Source organism: Grampus griseus, assembly GCF_964374135.1.
Source record: "Grampus griseus genome assembly, chromosome: 4".
NCBI lineage: Eukaryota > Metazoa > Chordata > Mammalia > Artiodactyla > Delphinidae > Grampus > Grampus griseus.
Window position 1 is genome coordinate 42,503,291 of NC_138997.1, and position 20,008 is coordinate 42,523,298.

General features: G+C 47.3%; 1 protein-coding gene across 2 annotated transcripts; it reads right to left on the reverse strand.

Moving 5' to 3' along the window:
- Positions 1 to 3,282: 3,282 nt before the first annotated feature.
- On the reverse strand, positions 3,283 to 9,256 carry PRDM8 (PR/SET domain 8; the record flags this gene model as incomplete). 2 transcript variants are annotated; one of them, XM_082653202.1, is made up of 4 exons in its annotated part: positions 9,039 to 9,256; positions 6,546 to 6,766; positions 5,320 to 5,551; positions 3,283 to 4,895 (listed from the first exon to the last, which is right to left on the reverse strand). In XM_082653202.1, exons 2-4 carry the CDS (start codon positions 6,762 to 6,764, stop codon positions 3,283 to 3,285), a joined length of 2,064 nt encoding a protein of 687 aa, XP_082509328.1. In that variant the 5' UTR covers positions 6,765 to 6,766; positions 9,039 to 9,256. The 2 variants fall into 2 exon arrangements, with proteins under 2 accessions (XP_082509328.1, XP_082509327.1); XM_082653201.1 differs by having other exon boundaries at positions 3,283 to 4,898.
- Between the last annotated feature and the right edge of the window lie 10,752 nt (positions 9,257 to 20,008).

Below are 20,008 nucleotides of genomic sequence, written 5' to 3' on the forward strand. Positions count from 1 at the left end.
GCAGAGAGCACGCTTGGAGATCGCAGACGCTAGGCGCCGGGTCAATCTCAAGCATTCTGCCCCTGACTGGGACACAGCAAATGCTGGTGCGGCAGCTGCTTGAGCTGCCTTTTCCCCAGTCTTCGGGACGTGCGATTTCGGCAGGCACTCGGAGCTCAGGCCCTCAGCCTGGACTTCACGGCACAAGCCTGCATGACCCTGTGACCTTGTTTGCTCCGCAGGTGGGTGCAGACATTTACGCCTACGGCTTCAGCCCGCAACCTCAGCTAGCCTGGCAGATGAGTGGGGTTATGGGATTTTAGAAACTCTCATTTGACAAAGTTAAGATACATCCGAAAGCTTGAAAATGCAACGTTAAAATAAAACATTTCTCAGTTTGTCTTGGCTGAAGGCAAAACTAGCTTTGGGCACCCTTCCCCTACTGCTTCCAGCCAAGGAAAGTCTTGTAAGCAGACTGGTCAGCAAAACTGCCCAGCCCTAGAGTGTCTGCCATTAACACACCTACCTGGATTGCCTGGGCATTAGCTCAGCCAAGGCTCGGCTTTCTTCCTGATTGTGTGATTAAATTAATGACCATGTAAAGGAAAACACAGGGGGAGCTCAAAATTGTCTACATGCGTTCTTCAAAAAATAAGATTCTACACTATGGGGAAGTCTTTTTCAAAAAGCAGTATTTACTTACTGTTTCTGTAGACCTAAGTTCATCTTTGAATCCCCAACATGTAATAAAACTAGTGAAAGGAAGATTCTGGAAGGATGGGACAGAAACAAAGGGGCATTCCAGGGTTTTTTGTTTGTTATTTGGTTTTTGTTTTTAAGTTAGGCCCTATGCAACCTGGGTTGGTTGGTTGGTTTTTAAGAAACTTTTGCTCTAGAGATCCACTAGTGTTCCAGGCATGGACAATTTAGTCAGCCTCTCAGGCATAGTGGTTTAAGGATCTCTTGCGGACCACCTTCCATTTACCTCCAAATATCTTTCTCACTTCTTGCCATCAAATTTACTCCAAAGCAATCTTGGCCTTTTCTCTAGAAAGCCTCCTTTAGATTTCATTGGAGCCTATTAGACCATTAGAAAAAACAATTCTCCAGTGCCAGAAGTGCTTTAAAGATAGCAGAACCTGTCTCACTCATTGTACAGATAAGAAAACCAAAATGCAGGTAAATTAATGATACCAATAATGATGCAAGGTCATACTCGTCATGCAGAGAAGAGTTAGAACGGGAATTTTGGACTGTTCTTCTCATCACACTTTGCTGGGGATTAGTGTTTCAGATCACCTAACTGTTGCCTAGGAAAAGTGAGATCAGGCCTCAAAGAAATGTAGCACAAAAAGTACTTGGATAATCTTAAGAAAGTCAACCTGCTTTTTCCACCAATCACACTATGGATACATCTCTTTGCCTTACCCCTGGTCTCTACCTGCCTAATGGTAACTCGTTATGTAGTCCTCTTAAGATAATGAAGGTTTCAAAATCCTTTTAGGGAAAACCATCGAAGGCCTGCAATGAGACCTTGTGCAAGTTTCGCATTTCAGAACTTTTCACAAATATCCTTCTTCTGACATAGGGGAGGGTTGGCAAGATGTGAAGGAAGGAATTACAAATGGGAAAGAACACCTCTTGTGATAGATAAAACAGTGTAATATTGGTTTCTAGAGCACCTATGGAGTGACTCTGAAGATGTCCATGGATTAAGTACAAGCTACCCTAAGGATCCTAAAGGATCCTAAAGGATCATCATTCATTTGGTTTTGCATCTAATGGTTTCTGGACATACCACATACACCTACATACATACGCTCTGTTTCAGAACTGTTGTCACTATATGAAGAGTACAGAGGGACACTTCATAAGACAAAGGGCAGGGAGAAGAGGAAAGTTCTCAAGGTCTTCTGTATTGTAATGCTCCAGGGCTAGTTTTTTTCCAGAGGCTGTGCAGCTGTTCAAGTCTGTGCAGGGAAAACTGGGCCAATACATACACTACCATGGCCATTTCACCTTGGTTTCTAAAGAAGCTCTCCATAGAGTCTCTTAATGGGTAATGACAGAAAGCTGAAGGGTTCTAGAGCACAAGATACTCTTCCATGTAAGCATCACTAGTAGAACCTAAAGTGGGCTTTTCACCTGGTCTCCCTGATCCAGGTCTGAAAATTATTTGTCTTTGGCCACTTGTGAAAATGCTAGTTATCCTGCTGCTGAAAAGATGATGACATCCCAGGGACAGGTTAGCTTCATGGCAGGCATCTTTGTTTAGATGATTTGTCCTTTGATCAAGAAGCTCAACACTCTCCAGATAAAGATTTTCCAAATAATAATCAGACTTTGTCTTCTCACTTTTAGGCTCAAAACTGGCTTAGAGTAAATAATACAAGTGGGGTAGGGTTTATCGTTCCTCTGTTCTGCAGTTTCTTCCCCTTCTTTTCGGGCACTCAATGAAAATATATGGTACATACTCAGAGTGTAGCCCTTAGCTACAAAAAACATTTTAAAACACCTTCCCAATAATTGCTTTGAAGAAAATAGTCATTTATTGTCAAAGCATCCAACATATCCAGATAATCTATATAAAGTTTAATAAATCTTTCCAGGGATAAAAGAAACACATAACTATTCAGACTCCATTTCACTGGCACAAAATTACACTTTGTATTAAAAGGAAATACATATTTACATAATGATGACATTCTTCATTGAAGTCCATAATCATTTCATGATACATGCACTTCCCCCTGGAAACTTAAATTGAATGGTGACCCTCTTTTTATTTGTTTTGCTTATTTTTGTAGGAACACAAACTGTAATCAAGAGATGCAGAAAGCATCTCACCCTCCTCCTTTACTTTATATCTAAAATAAATTTTGCCCTTACATATTATTCCATCTAAATCGTAAGTGCTTAATAATTTAAGTAGAAACGTATGACAAATGCATCAATATGTTGCAATATATGACATTTTTAAAAATGTACTTTGTTTTGGGGAAAGTGAAAATACGTGCATTGAAAAGAAAACCTCTTAAACACCCCACCCAATCAAAAATCCACCATCTTGTCTCGTGTGTGTGTGTGTGTGTGTGTGTGTGTGTGTGTGTGTGTGTGTAGTGTAGGTCACGGGTAAACACTTGGATGTAAAGGTTGGGGGGGGGGCAGAGCACGTGTGTGTGTGTGCGTGTGTCTGGGTGCGATGTTTCAGGTCACAAGGAGGTGGTGGATGTCCTCGTGTGTTTGCTCCTGCAAGGCTCGACTGTGCGTGTGCGCGCGTGGAAAGCTGGAGTCCTTTCCGTGTCAATTATGCGAAGTCATGTGCCTGGAGAGGTGGTGGCGCTCCCTGAAGGACTCATTGCAAATGGGGCACTTGAGTTTCTCCTCCCGTCTTCGTTTCACCAAGGGCTCCATGGCGTACTCCTTTTTGTGATGCGACCTCATGTGGTACACCAGGTCGGAGGTCATGCGGAAGGAGGCATTGCACTTGGCGCACCAGTTCTGCGCGGGCAGACACAGAGAGGTGAAGGAGGGCGGCAGCAGCGTGAGCGCCGAAGGCAGCTGCAACTGCAGGGGCCCCGCGGCCGCAGCCGCCGCGGCCGCCGCGGCGGCGGAGCTCTTGGGCCAGAAGGCGGTGGCGTAGAGGAAGGGGCTCTGTTTGGGCAGCCCGCCGCCGCCACCGCCACCGCCGCTCGGCAGAGACCCGCAACCTCCGTTCAGGTCCGCAGCTCCTTGGAGCTTCACGGCCAGAGGATCGGAGGCGGCGGGGTACAGTCTGGTGGGGCCCACACCGTCTCCGGGGTGGCAGGGCTCGAGCGCGCTCAGCTTCTGGCCCAGCACCAGCGGGGACAGCTGAGAAAAGGAGCGCGCCGGCTGCGAGAAGGCGCTTTTGCGCTCGTCCGACGCTGCGCCCTGGCCGCCGCCCGCCCCGCCCGCGGTCCCAGCGCCTGCACCGCCCCCTGCGCCGTTGCCGCCCGCACCGCCCAGCTGCTGCACTGAGGTGAAGGCGCTGCCCCGCGCCGGGCTGCCGCCCTCCAGCCGGCCGGGCAGCGCTCCCCCGGGCCGCGGGGCCAGCAGCTTCTCGGAGCCAGCCGGCGACGCGGCCACGGGCGTGGAGGAGCCGCCGCCGCTCGCGTCCTGCTCCTCGGCGGCCATGCTCCCGCCGTCGGCGGCCGCCTCCTCCTGCACACCGGCCGCTCGGGACGCCTTCTTCACCTCCACGAAGGCGCTGCGCTTCGCCTCGCCTGTCTCCGGGCTGGGCGGCGCGAACAGGCGGCTGTTCTCTTCCAGGCCGAAGTAGCTGCCCGAGGCGCGGTACTGTTGGGGCGTGCACACCAGGTCCTCCTTGGAGGCGGGCGGGGGCCGCTCGGCGAAGCGGCCCCGGCCCCCCACCAGCCCCGCGCCGCCGCCGCCGCCCTCCGCCGCCTCCTCCGGGAATTTCCTCTTCCCTTTGCCCACGCCCGCGGCGTTGCCGTCGGGACTCAGCTCCGCCCCCTGGTGGTCGCTGCAGCCGCTGAGGCTCCTCACTGGGGAGCAGCTGCTGGCTCCCCCGGAGTTCTCCAGCTCCCGCGCCAAGTTGTGAAAGTCCGTGGACGGCTTCGCGCTGCTGCCACCGCCGCCCGCCGCCGGCGGGTTACCGCCCTCGGGGGAGGGGGCCGGGTAGTGGTGGACCGGGCCGGCTTTGCAGAACTTGGGGGTGGGACCCAAGGGTGCCTCCTGCGGCTGCGGCGGCTGCTGGTCCTTGCCGCCGCCGCCGCCCCCGTGATCCTTGGTGCCCACGCCGCTGCCTTGCTCCTCTCGGGGGCTCACATCAACGCTGTGAAGTCTCTTGGGGCAGCGGAAGCGCAGATGCGCCACATAGGGAAACTCAAACTGGAAACGTTGGCTGCATTCCAGGCATGTGTAAGGGGACGACCCTGCTTAGTGAGCAAACACCACATACACACAATTGCGCGCGCGCGCACACACACACACACACACACACACACACACACACACACCACATGATTACTCAGCATCGTCTCTAGGCCAGTTTGCCATCACCCCCTTCACAAAGCCACCTTCGCTTCTCAGGGCCTGAGTGCCTGAGTACAGAACATCGTGAAAGACCCGATCTAACTTTCCCTCATGATTTGAGGGGAGTGCAGTCATTAAGCCAAGCGTGCCCCGAGTTATCCTCACCTAGCTGTCCCAGCTTCCTTCCGGACTATATCTCAGAAGCTCCCTATGAGGCACTCCAAGGGAGGAAAGGCGCGCCGAGGCGCCAGAGTGAGCCCCGCCGCTCCCTGCGTCGCTCCCCCGCTAGCTAAGGGCCCAGACGCAGGTCGAGAGCCAACCTACCATTCATTTTGCTGTGGGATCTAGAGGGGCAGAGCAAGAGTAACTCAGTCAGTTCTTTCCCGTACCAAACTAATAACTCCTCATCTTTGGCAATCCTGCGGAGAGAGCGGTAAAACAGCTGTCCGTTTTTTATGTAGGCTTCAAGGTTCTGCTCTTCTTTATCTCTGGCTGATTGGACCAAACGCAGCCACATCAGACCTTCTGAGGAACCATTCGCCGCTGAGGTGTCTACCTACAGTTTAGAAAAAAGAAAGAATACAAGAAGGAAGGGGATGAGGGAGGGAAACTCTTGTGAGAGAATGAAGCCTCAGGAGCCAGGGCCATTTCCTCTGTTATTCTTTCCCAAAGAATTATCTGAGGTCAAGCTTCCACAAACTTGACCCGAGTTAACATCCATCCTCATGTTTGTGGCCGGCAGGTAAGATAATATTCCTAGAAAGCTGCATCAATTATGTAGATTATTTAAGTCATCGTATATTGGTTGAACACCAAGTTAGCAAATTTCTTCTTACAATTCAAATAGTGTTAACCTCTTGAGAATTGATTGCTAAATTATATCACGTTGCAAAAGTATGGGGAATTTTCTTTGTCTTAGAAGTAAAAAGCAGGCTTAGGTTTTAAAAATTATTCTGTGGCATTCACTCATCTTCCTAATTTTGGCTTAAACAATTAATAGTTCTTTGTAAAGAAAGAATAGGAAGTGAGAGGACTTTTCACACTCAAACATATGACTTTAACGATGTTTCATTGTCAAAACATTAACATTTTTATTTAAATACAAACTCTAGGCACTAGCTAGCTTAACCAGAAAGAGTAATATTCCAGGGAACAAGAGGCCTCTTGGGATTGGAAGGCAAATGCACCCAATATTTATAATAAAAGTACTTATAGCAAGTACTTAGTATGCAAATAGCCTCAACCCTAGTGAAACCTCCCAAAATGTTAAGGAAGTGGTGGTCATCTCCAGGAAAGCCCAGAATTGAGGCACTGATTTAGACATATCTGGCATTCAAAATCAATTTTTGTCACTTATTTTGGAAAACCAGTTGACAATACTTCTGAGTTTGATTTTCCTTTTCTAATTTTTGGTGTGTAAAATAGAATGGCACGTATCACTGCATTTTCTACATTCAGAACCTGTCTCAGCTTGCCATTAGAATGACTCTTAGTCCATTTTCAAAAGGATATTACCTTCATAACCCTACACAGCATCGGCCAAGACTTACCCGGAAGATATAAGGGACCGTTCTCTTGTCGGTGGACTTGAGAGCTATGAAAGCTATGCTGTCGTACAGAGAAGTATGGCTCAGGACGCAGGGACCGAATATAGCGTTCTCAGGGATGTCGCAGGTGGTGTAAACGCTGGTGAAAATATCTGTCAGACATTGTTGGACAGCTTTGGCATCTCCATCCCAGATGCCTCTCTGGATGCCCGAATCCTCCATCACTGAAGACAGATACACAGGACAATTGAAGCGAGTTACATTACTCCTTTTGCCTCTATGAATCCAGGCAGAACGTTCTGACAACTAGACAGATTTTTCTTGAATTTGCCTGGTTTTTGCATCGCTCTTATTTCAAAAATAAAGCCAATGGCAGATTAAATCTGGCATATTACAAAGATGCCAATGAAGAGTACTTTCTTTTCCTTTAAAAATTATTTTAAAAAATTGTGATGGGGGAGCTCAGAGCGGACTGACTGCTAGAGAGAAAGAAAAACTGGGCTAGGAAAGAGAAGATCGCTTTTTTCATTACCTTGGGGGAGGATGGGGGGAGGGAGAAAGAAGGGAAGAACAATAGGATTTTTTACTAGCCTATAGACTTTCCAGACTGAGAGAAACTTCTAACCCTTGGGAGAAAGCTCCTCTCTTCTACTCTTATGTATTGAACTGGGCACCGGGGAGCTGATTTTATTCTATTTTTTCTTCCAAAGAGGGGAGCAGCATTTGCGAGCAGGCGGAGACAGCAGAGCATGGCGAATGGATTTCAAGTAGAGTGTCAGGGCCACTGATTCCATGTCAGCTAACCTTTCTCTGCAGCCTACAAGAGGGGACGTGTGTCTGCTCATTTCCATAATCCAACATTGTCCCTCCGAGGGCTTTAATTAAAAGCAGCAAGCAGAGGTAATTATTTTTTTCTCGACACGCTTATTTATGGATGAGGGTGAATCCCAGTTACCTTGTTATACGAGGGGGTGGATAGAGTCGCATGAGCCTCATGAAGTGTGCAGGTATAAGGCACGACTGAAGGGTCCCCAGTCTGAAATACCGCGTGTGTAATGATTGGTGAATGCTCACTCCCCCAGATAGGACCTTGTCTGGGCAAGAGGGGGCAGCCCCGCTTGAGTAGACCTCGGTGGGCTCTCCAGCTGTTTAATCCGCAGTAATTCAGAAAGTGATGCCCCGATGGAGAGCTCTCTATTATTAAGCTGTCATAAGGAGACATTTTCCTTTCTTTGCCACTGGACACCCCCCCACACACAAGACTTATCATTAAACAAACAAACAAACAAAACATATTTAAAATTTAAAGTGGCTTTAAACTAACTGCATTGTTTACTCTTTCTGACTGATTAAAAGATTCCTCCAAGTTGTTGTTTTTTTCCCTAATAACGTCTCCATAGGCAGTTATTTAAGTATATTTTGTACAATTTAAGTAGCAGGAAAGGGAAACCTAATTCTTTTCCTCAGAAGCTGTTCTTCATGGAATAATATTAGTCATGTTCATTTTTATCTTAATGTCTATTAACCAATTAATCTTGCAAATGTGATTACAAGGTAGTGCTTTTATTTATTTTTTTTCTTTCCAGCTAACAGAGCATGAAACTTTGGTCAGCCTCTTTTCCATTCACTCTGCTACATCCCCCAAATGTCAAGTATGGGCTGTATATGCCAGGCAGGAATAAGAGAAATTATCCATACAGTAGAAACTTACTTTATTATGCTACAGCATCTATCCCTGGGCATTTTACCCAACACAAGGTAGCCCTTCTGATTCCAACTGCAAATTTAAATACATTTTAAAAAATCCTTCAGAATCTGTCAGAACCTCCTTTTCAACGGAATCCTATTCTCTCCTTTTCAATATCCTCAATTCAGCGTTTTATGCTCCAATTTTTCTCTTCCTTTTAAAAGTCTCTTTCACACAAGCGTTTCATTGTGCCGAGAGGTCGCCCCGTCACTTCGGGCAACAGCAGGGACCAATCATTAAAATGCAGTTCTACCTAACAATACGGTGAAAAGATCCTCGCTACGCCGCGCTAATAGGGGTTCGCGTCGCCACGGCGGCCGCCACGAGCCTCGAGTCGGTCACAATACAACTGGGCGAGAGCCTGGGCTCTGCCGCCCGCGCGCGGTCGCCTTTGCCACCTAACCTTTCACAGTTCTGCATCCTCCTCTAAGCCCGGGTTCTCAGACGCCCGGAGGATCCTCCCAGAGCCCGCTGGGCTCGCCGAAAGCCGTCGCTGCCGCCGGCCGCTCGCCTTCCCCCGTAGGCAGGCATTGTCTGGCGGCCGCGCGCTCCCCAGTCGCTGGCTTCTTCGCCAAAGGGCTCTCCACCCCTCCTCCCTTTGTATAACCCTATTGGCAGTAGAGATCCCGTCAATAATTATCCCCCCCCCCTTTCTGGATAATGAGAAGACGGAGGACAAAATGTTCCACTCTCCCTACCAAACCTGCCTTCCTCCCATCCTCCTCTCCCATCAATGCAAATAGACTTACCAGGAATAAGGTCAGGATCAAATCGCCCAAATAAGGCCACCTGGAACCGGGAGATGCAATCGAGTGTTTCTTTCGCCTACTGTATCAATGTATTTCCATGTCAAGAGGTGTTGGTGTTGCTGTCTTGTAGCCTCTGCCTAAAGAGAGGAGAGAGAGATGGAGAGACGTGGAGAGAGAAATGAGGGGAGAGTGAGAGAGAGAGAGAGAGAGAGAGAGAGAGAGAGTTGTACAGATGGACCCGATGCAGTGACTGACTGGCACGCAGACACACACTTTTTGTTTGCTGCACATAATCTGCCCAATGACGCGTGACAGCCCACGTCCCCTCCCTTTAACTCTTTGCTGGTCTGGGCGCTCCCTACGGCGGCGCCGCCTGCCTGGAAACCTCTCCGGCCTGCCCGCGCCCCGCAGCCCCGAGCGCTTTCGCCAAGTGGCAACGCCTCTCCGAGCGCGGCCCGGCCCGCCTCCTCCTAAAGCCTCGGGCCCTCTGAGAGTAGTGGTGGTGGTGGTGGCAATCAGTTTTGGGGTCGGAAATGGAAGTACCAAAAGACCTGGAGAGGGCCTTTTCCCGTTTCGCTTGGCACCTGGAGAACCTCTGGCAGACAGCTGGCCACTCAGCGCGCGCACGTATCCCGCGCGCATTGCCTGAGTCTGAGTTCTGTGAAGGGAAAGGGGGCTGCGGTTTAGCCCCGAGGGATTCTCTGGCCCTCCAGCCGCGGCTGACACGAGCAGCTAGTTGCCAGGGGGTGATAAACCGGCGTCAGCTCTCTCCAGGAGCGCTCACACTACCAAGCCCTCACGAGCAAGATTCAGAAAGGGTGCGCTTTGGTGAGAACTTGGCTCAGTCTTTCCTTGAACACGGAGATGGGTAAGAGGGATGGGGTAGGGACGCCGCCAGACCTCCGAAAGGGATTTACAAGGGTCTTTTGGTCCCAGCACACACTTACCTGGGCGGGGTAAGGGGTGAGAAGGGGACTGGTGGGAAAAACCCAGGTTACGGGACTCAAGCTTTTCAGGCTCTTCGCCTTCAGCCTGGCGCGTTCTGCATAATCCCCAAGGGGGTCCCTTGCCGGGGAGGCAGGTAGTCTAAGACCCCCCAGGGGTGGGAAGGGTGAGTTAAAGTAAAAATTATTACCGAGATGGGCTCCGGAGAGCTTTTCACGTCCAGCAGGTGGTGGAAGAGTGAATGGAGTGGCCGACGCCGTCTCAGGAGCCTCGTTTGTGCGCTAAGCCACTTAGAGGCGCTGGCTGGCCCCTTTAGCGCAGCAGTTGATGCTAATGACTTGAGGTCTTTAACAGCCTGAAAGTTGACTCCTTCAACAGGGGCCCGCAACACATTTTCGCTGGGGGATCTTGGGGTTCATTTTCGACATTTAACTCTCTGCTCCTAAGGGAAGAAAGACCTTCGAGTGGTATATACAGTCCCACTCCTTCAGCCTCATCCACAACACCACTACGTTGAAGAGGGCAATCAGTTAGCTTTAGGATAAATCGGACGTGTAGCCGCTACAGTGGACAAAGCAGAACCACGACTTGAGAAGACAACCTAGTTTTTAGCCAGTGTTTAAATAAGGTAAGTGGATTGGGGGTTGGCAAAGAGCAGCCTAAAAGGAAAAGGTGTGTGCAATGTTACTCTGATGCTCCTGTGGCTCAGAGACCTCCCTCCGGAACCCAGTGAGGCAACCAGGCACGGAGCGCCTTTCTTCGCTGGCGCCTACCATACAAGGAAGCCTGGAAAGGATTTTGCAGAGGAGGAAAAAAAAAAAAAAAGTGCGAGGAATTTCCCACCAAATTCTCCTTTCTCTCTCTCTGCCTCCCTCCCACCTTCTGTCTCTCTCTCTCCCTCCCCTTCTCTTTTCATCCGGCCCCCACATAAGTTCTGAGTCCTTCTGACCAGACAGAGCTGTTGTCTAGGATTAAGCTGGGACTTGGAGAAAGAAGGGTTGCAAAATCCCCAGATACTAGGAAGTAAAGGAAGAATTCTCCCTTAAATGTTCAGGTTAGCTATTGAGTTTTCAAAGAAACCTTCTCAAACTACAGTTGTCTTTCATCTTAACATATCATTTCTCTTATGCACATGTGCACACTTTAAAATAGTTTGCTCAAGGGCAACTCAGGTAATGACCAAAGCTTAATGCTGAGGGCTCTCACATGTCTCTATATAAGAATCTGCAAGGTATTTAGCCACCAATTGGCTTATACCTGGATGCTTCATTCATTACTCCCCCCATCTCACTCACACACATGCATTCCCCCTTCACTTGTTTAAATAAAGGGTGATGGGATTAGAAATGTCATAAGAATTGCCTCAAACATCTGAAAAATAACTTGCAGTGTTGAAGAATTCAATTAAGTGAATTCAGAGAAGGAAAAAGTAAGGGCAGGTGACACACAGGTATAAACAACAGCAAATTAACATACAGAAGTAGCCATAAGAGGGTTGTGGTCCCTTAGAAACTACAGCAAAGGTGTGTGTGTGGACAGGGGGGAGGAGTGCTGTGTCTTCGAACCTAATTCCTAAACTGTAGAACGAAACACTCCTTAGGGCCTTCTTTTGCTTTTTGTTTGTTTGTTTTTGTTTTTAAAAGAGAATAGGGAGTTTGCCTTTCCCAGGAAAAGTCATCAGTCCATGCATAGACACTTTTAAAAAATCCTCTTACATATTGTAAATTTAAAAGCATCCACCCCAGAATATAAGCGTTCTGGAAAACCTTAAAATCTAAATGGCAGGCATTTTTCTTTTCCCTGGCCTTTCCTTTCTTAAATATAAAGGGCACTTAGACTATGTCTCCTTTGAGGTACTGAAACCTAGACTCCAATTTGTATAAAATAACAGATGTTTCTGGTACTGAAATTGGGGGTGAGGGAGCTTGACTTTCCAAATCTCAAGCTAGAAAACAACTAAGATTCTATATATCAAAGAGGGGAGAGATGTATTGAGAATCTGGCCATCAGATGATATTTCCTCTCAGTTTCACTTACCTGCCCCCTAATTAGATTTCCGCTGATGATTTTAGATATAAATCCCCAGATAAAAAATTTCCTACATTTTATGAATCCAACCAACTCTTTGTCTTATGTATTAAATGATTCACACAACAACCACAAACCCACAAATATAGGTAAGAGCAAGTTTGAAATTCCTACTTTGAGGGTTTCCCAGTACTTTAAGTGATACACATTTTGTTAGGTAATATAAATGGTCTAAATGAAAATTGCTAATTGGAGGTAAATAAAATCTACAGATTACTTTTATTTTATTTTTTTTAGAAATTTATGGGCTAAAATGGTGCATAAGCCACTTTGAAATCATTCTGCATTATTTCTTACTGGAATTCACTGGTACTAAATGAAGAGTTGAGGCATTTATTCAGCCTAAAACAATACTATAAAGATGCATCTCGGTCAATAGTTTTATATAATTCACATGGAACAATGGGTTTATGCATATATTTGGAGCTTTTTTCCCTGGGATTTTATTTCCAATTAAATGATTAGAGAGATGACTATGAAGAGTGAAGGTATTTTTGCCTTGCCCCACTTTAACAAGGCTTCTTGCAGTTATGGCAAAAAATACATGTGTAGACAACTGCAGTATTGTTTTAGAAGAGAAGGCTGGAGAGAGGTTGATGAATGATTCCCGAGGTGGTGCCTTTTACGACCTAAGTGAGAGGATGGAGAAAGCGTAAGAATGGAAATCTGATTCTTGAGAGCATTAGAATGGAAATGTCGTTTCTCCTCCCAGGGGACAGAAAAGGGGCCCCAAATATCTCAACTTCTGCAATCGGAAGCAGGTAAAGTCTCTACGAATAACTCACTCAGAAGGGTTATTACTTTATAAGAATGAAAACACATTATTTTTCTTTCTCTATCACTTTCTAGGTCCTGGCTCATCCCCCTCTAATCATATCACCAAAGCACTACAGCAGCAAAGGCTCAGTATATATATATATATATATATATATATATATATATATATATATATATATATATATATATATATACACACACACACACACACATATATATATATATACACGCATATATATATATATATATAATATTATATATATTTACACACTGGAAGACAAGAGGATGCCAAAGAAGCAGATAGATGGTGGAGACATTTTCCTAAACTTTCCTACAGGGAGGTCTCTGGAAGGGGCTATGAGGAGATTGGGGAAGGCAGAGAAAGGAGCTTCATGGAGGGGTGTTGCATTGCCCTAGCCTCACCAAGGAGGGTAAGGAACTTTCTAAGGGATGACTTAGAGGCAAGAAGAGGCAGACTTGTTGAGCTGGATAATGGTTTACAGGGATGGGGAGGGGGCACTTTGTTTTTTATAAGTATTCATGGCAATTTCAGTATGGGTCTGTTCCTCACCAAGAGTTACAGTTGGTTCAATAGGTCATAAATGGTTTCCCGGGCTCATTCTTGGACAGCCAGAAACTCAAAGGATGGATAATTTTGTAGCCTGTGAGGAGGGACTCCAGGCTTCCAACTGCAGGGATCATTATTCCTGACTCACATTTTTCTCTTTTCAGCTTTTCCTCTTTCTCAATAAATCGTAACTGTTCTTAATCCTGCTGCTACTAAAGCTATCATCATTATAGTTATAACCTACATTTCTCAAGTTTAAAACCTTCTCTCTGAGGGATCTCAAGTTCCACATGCCCTTCCTTTTGTGGGAGTTCAGCTTCAAGCTGAATAGCCTTTGAGAGCTTTGTGTAATTCATTTTCTCTCCTGGATCTAAGTTGTAGTCAGCTGGCTTAATGGCTTCTGTGAATGACTTCCAGCAGGGCAAGCAAACTGTGGTAATATTGAAGGCAACTACTACAGATCTGAAACCAATGCCTCATGCTCACCTAGTGAATGTAACCTGTGAACCAGATCTAATATGCAGCATCCTGACCCCCTGGATTCTCCCAGATTTTATACCCCTCCCCAGATGAATATCTAGAGATTTAGCAAGGAATTTTCTGTCAAATCCTCAGGTTACAAAGTCCTTCCCAGAATCATACACACAGCCCTTGAATGTATCTTAGTAGGAGGAGTAGGGTAGGAGGAAGGAAATGTAGACAGGGCATAGTCAGCCCCTCTGAGCCTCTCTCTCTCTGGGCCAGGCTTTCCAGGCAGACAGGGGACCAAGGGGTGTCTAGCAGTCTCAAATTGGAGGGAACATCAGATTTTGAGAAGACTGACTCTAGGCTTTAGGAATCTCACCAAGTTGAGAGGCTCTGCATCAAATTTCTTTCCACAGCCAGGAGAAGGGGCATGATCACAATACTCAGTAGTACCTGAGTTCCACCTCTTTTCCTCTTTATTTTAGGGTGAGTGCAATTCCTGAGTTAAAAGAGAGGTGCTTATTGAAATAGTGGGTTCATACTAGGCAGAATCGACTCCCTGGAACCTGGTCAAAGCTAGCCCTCTAAAATATGGACTTAGATCGTAAATTGGGCTGCTGGGGGATGAGCAACATTCTTTCCTGGGAAGGGGGCCTAGTCAGAATGCACACATGCCCGAGACTTTCTAGCTCAGAATCTGTCCTTGGCATACTTTCCTGAAGCCTGAGGAGAGAGACATCTGATTTTCTCTAAGGAAAAGAGAGGCAAAAAAGAAAAGGAATGAAAAGGCTTGGAGGAGTAGATATCACTCAGTGACCACAGCAGTGATGATTCACATTTCTTTGTTAGAGCCTTGGAAATAGTTTCATTTTTTCCACAAACTATGTTCTCATACCCAAACTGCTACCTGGTCATCTTGCAAATTGGATTGAGTGAAAATTATCTTTTATGATTTCAGTTCAAATTAATTGCAGGTATTCCATGATTTAATCCAGGGGAATTAATCTAGCATCAATGGGGGAATGTCTCTCCAAATACTATATGGAAGGTCTATAGCTTTTAACAGATTTGCATAAGCACTAAAAAACTACCAGAGTAGGTTTTCTTCAATTCTAATACTTGGAGAAGTAGTCCTTAAGGAATTCAAAGATCAGCTTGTCACAAACAACTGTAATAACACTACTATAAACAATATTGTATACACATTACAAAGTGGCAAAAATAATAGGCAGGGGACTTGAAACTTATATTTGTTCTCTTGTACCTAGTTATTGAAAAGCCAATTCCCACATTGATTTGCTAGTCTTCTGGTGATGTGATATAAAGGTAAGCAAGATATAATTAATAATGTCCTCTAAAGTTTTAAGGAAAATCCATATTTTTAAAATAAATAATATCCAGAATTGTCAAACAAATCATTCACAAAATCCTAAGAAGAATAAACATATTGACTTTGAAGACCTGAATGTTCACTTTCCTGAAGGCCTAGAATTCAATTTAGGTCTGAACAATTTTATACCTGATCAGACATGGGTGTGTGTGTGTGTGTGTGTGTGTGTGTGTGTGTTACAGAGAGAGATTTTTCTTGGCTGCCTATCTACAAAGCAGTCACTTCTCCTTGTTGCATGTTTTCATGTAAGATGGTTTTGAGAAAATGTGTGAAGTCATATAGGAGAGCAATTGGTCTTGGAGAAGCAAAACAATAGAGTTCTAAAGAATATATTTTATACATATGATTTTAGTAACAAGTAGCTTGTGTATGTGATCAGATGCCTCGTAGCATTATCTACATGCTAGAGTCAGTTTACCTGAGGCACTCGGAGGTCAACGTTTCCAGGGATCCTCTGAACTTGGGAAAATGTCCTGGGGAAAGTCAATGCTCTGAGAGTGGGGTCGGTTCCATTTCTTACCTGGGGGACTGAAATAGTTCTTCTATCCCTAAAGTCACTGACAGCTGAGTTTGGGCCCAACGTTTGGGCCTCAAAGCAAGGCAGGGAAGTGCTTGCGAGCCGCAGACCATTCCTGATGTCTGGATCTCCTGTGTCTATGTCTCAGTAGAGCTAAGAGTACGGAGAAGGCCAAATGACAGAGACGGGCTTAGATGTGGGCTAAGGAGGTCTCCCTGCGAGACACCCAGGGAGGGCATTACCCGGACAGTATCACAAAGGGCAGACAACACTCCCACTACATTTGGGATGAGTCATCAGGGAGTGACACTGGACAGGACCTGGGAGGAACCAAACAAGCCTTCAGCGGAGGGTTACTCTTTTAGAAACAGCGCTAGCAAACCAGGAACGTGGGGCAAGAAGAAGCCATGCAGCGCTCTCAGCGCGCGGCAGACACCCCCTGGACTAAGCTGGGAGCAAGTGGAGTTAAGCCTCCTCTCCTCCAAGTTTTCCGTAGTCTCCAACCTCCTATCGCCTCCACGGAATTAGTGCCAACTCTGGCCTCCTGCTAAGCGACTGCTTTCCGTGTGGAAAGGCTTCCCGAGCGCTGGGCTTTCGCATACACCAGCTCCCTCCCTCCCATCCCCCAGTCCCCTGCGCGGTCCTCGGCCGCCGCCCCCCTCCCCCGCCCCCTTTCCCAGGGCACGGGGTCTGTGTTCTGATGTCTCACTAGCTGGGCTGCCAGTGACCTCTCCCAGCCTTGGATTTCCTCCTCAGGCAGGCTAAGGCTGGCAAGAGCTGCCTCCCGGGTCGCGGTAAGGACTCGGTAAGGGAACAAGGGCGAGCGCGCTTTTGAAAGCCAGTTGCTGAGCAGATGGTAAAGGATTACTTCCAAGAGCCGGGGTTAGTTTCATTTCAGCCTTGGCCATCCCAGAGAGGTCTCAATGCCTTCATTAAGGAACATTCTCAGACGTCTAGGGAACTGACCCAAGCACGAGCAACAACTCAGGTTTGGGCCGCAACTCCATCAGGGCAACTACCTGTGTTCGAATCCCGGCCCGTGACGCTTGGCGGATAATTTAACCTGCCCGTGCTTCAGGCCTTCCTCTGTGAACCGAGGGTAATAAAGGCAACTCCTTTCATGAAATTACCGTGAGGGCCGAGTTGGTATTTAGCAAGCGCAGAGAACACTGCCTGACACACAGTAAATACCTATTTCAGTGCTGGCTACTGTTACCGTTAGTAACACTGCCTTAGCTTCCTTTTCAGAAAATTTAAGAATTGTATTGTGCACCCGCCTTCAAAGCCACTCAGTGAAGGCTGAGGATTTCTCGATGTTTCTAGGAACACCGGAAGGAGGTACTGGAGGATAAAATAAGCAGGCGGGAGGAATGCGTCAGGTGTTCAGGAATCCCTTCTACGGCCAAAGGAAGGGCCCAAACAGACTTTACGGAAGAGCGAGCTGTTTTTGGCTGGTAGGCTGGGAGATTGGACTTCTTCTATCCCTCATCCCGGCCGTGAGTCCTTTCTTTTGACCTGGCAGCGGCGCAAGTTAGAAACGCAGGGAAGTCCGGGCACTACCACCCGATGGGGTAAGAAGCCTGTGAACGCATCGCTGATTGGCTCAAGTGCCGCGGCCAGAAAGCCAAAGCCTGGCCGGCCAGAGAAACCTGAAGCCTGGGTCGCCCGCTCCCACCAGGGCTCAGGGCCTCGGAGCGGCGCGGCCCTTCTTCTCCCTCCAAAGGCCGGGGATCAGCTGCGGCCCTCGGGAACAGGCGGGCCCGGAAGCAGGGTGGGCATCCCCGTACCTCCCCTCCACACCCTAGCCTGGGTAGCTCTGCGGGACGTGGCGTTGCAGCCGGGACCTCAGCCTCGCGGTCCCGCCCCGGCCCCGCCTCGCCCCAGACGCCCGCACGCGTTCTGCGCGGGGCCTTGTGGGCCGCGCGGCCGACGGAGCCCAGTCTCTGGGGCGGCGCTGCCGGGCAGAGCCTTCTCCCTGGGCCCCATCGGCTTCGCGCAGCCGCAGCCCTGGGCAGGTGCGCTCCGTTTGCCGCAGGCCTACAGTCTCACACTCTGCGAAACCTCTTGCCCGGGCAGGGACAGGTAACAGAGATCAGTGTGGGCTCTTTCTTCTGAAGGGTCCTGGAACCAGTGGTTAAGAGGTCAAAATTTGGGATCCTGAACACTTCTGTTTGAACCCCAGGTCTGCAGTCTACTAGCTGTGTGTCTTTGAGCAAATCACCTAATCTCTCTGAGCTTTAGTTTCCTTATTTGGAGAATAGCATAAACACCATTTGTCTCATAGGGTGGCTATGAATATTGTAAAAGCAAGCCTGGGTTCAGAACCCAGCTGGACCACTAGCTTGGGTTAACTTCTCTGTTCTTCTATTTCCTGTGAAGGAAGGGGACGTGTGAACTAGCATTAATAATACTTAACTCAAAGGGTCATAAGAATTAAATGCAATAAGCCTATGGGAGCATTCAGTCTAGCACATAGTAAGAGCCTAAACAGTTAATTAAAGCACCTCAGTGCCTGCTACTTTGAAATGCTGAGTAAACATAATTTTTAAATCTTAGCTCTCCTAATCTTTGTATCCTCTTCAGAGAGAAGCAGAATGCAAAGGTGCATGTTGCTGTGTGGGTTGTGGTGCACACAGAATTGGGAAGAAGCAGCTTGTGGCAGTAAGGTAGGTGACACTTGTGAAACCTGCATGCCTTTCCTTCTTGGCCTTTCCTCTTCAGTTTCTAGGGTCAAGGTAATAGAATAGGAAAGGCAGGGTAGAGGAACTTAGAACATGGAAGATGCTCAACAAATGTTTCTTGAGTAAAAAAATGGCATTTCAGATATTAATGAGGCAAGGAGTCTGTCTGAAATGGAATGGAGGACCCAGAATTGGGGTTGTCTTCCATCTCTCTGCACCTGGCTGCCCGTAGCCATGTTACGAGCATTTCTGAGTGACGTTATGTCTTGGCTTCTGGGAGGGGAAGACACAGGGGTGAATTATCTTGGGGTGAATTAGGCCTTTAGTGGAGGGTTGGGATCTGTATATTCCCCAAAGCTTGAAAATTCAATTAAGAGTCCAGGAGCTCACATTCACAGACATCCCTTAATCATCCTTAGAGCTCAGACCCTTGCAAAGAAGGGGAGCATACGTACATCACCATATGCCTCATCACTGCCCCACTCCTTCAATACTAGTGTCTTCTGATTTTTCAGATGGAAGCACTAACATGCTTTTTTGTTTTCTATAGATAATAGGATAATGGAGGATGATGTTTTACCAGGAACTAACAGGACATTGGGGGAAACATGGCCCCAAACAGCATTCAAGACCATACCCTTCTGCTTTATTCCTGAGGGCAGAGAATACTGATGCAGCAACAGCAATCTAAGGTATTTTATAAACTTCTGGCTCTTCTTCTGCTCTCCTCTCAGACCCTGACTAAAACCGTGTTAGCAGAAAGGAGAATGAAATGAAATAAAACCAATTCCTCAGTGTTTCAACACCTGCCCCCCCCCCACCCAGGGCAAAGGCAACAACTGGTGAGAAGGAGCTGCAACTTGGAAAAGATTTATTTTTCCTGGCCATAAATCTCATCCCCTTGTTCCTCTGCCCAACGAAGCATGATAAAGTCCTTTTCCATAAAGTATTCAGTATTAGAGCCACAAAGCTCCCCCAATCAGTAGCCATCTGCTTCTACCATAACTGCTGCTCCTGAAGCAGGGAAAGCAGAGCAGAGAAAGGGCACCACTGTTAGGCTGCTGGACAAATGAGAAGACTGAATAGCTTTGGTTTTCCTTGTGTATCTGTATCTATAGAGACAGGAGAAGAAAGGCCGCATTATATTGATACAACAATTGTAAAACAAAACACGGAAGAGGCATCTAAAGGGCAATATCGCATGCATCAGGGGTCTCCAGATAAAAGGGGAACTAACAGATTTATAGAAACCTTTAATTGGTTTTCAATTGGAAGCTAAAGAGGCTGGGGCGAAGCCGTGAAGAGTGGCAGAGTGCTCTCCTTCAGCCTTCTGGGAGGCGTGATCGATTTCGCGGAGGGCGAAAAGAAGAATCTGGAACCCGCCCGGCGCCTCGGCGAGGGCAGGGAACAACTCCATGAGCTTTCCTCTTGGGCCAGGGAGTTACTGATTTGATCATAAAAGCAGAATCTCTCAATCGCTCTCTCTTTCTCTCTGTCTCCCTCTCTTTTTCCCTTCCTCCCACCCTCCTTCAGACTAGT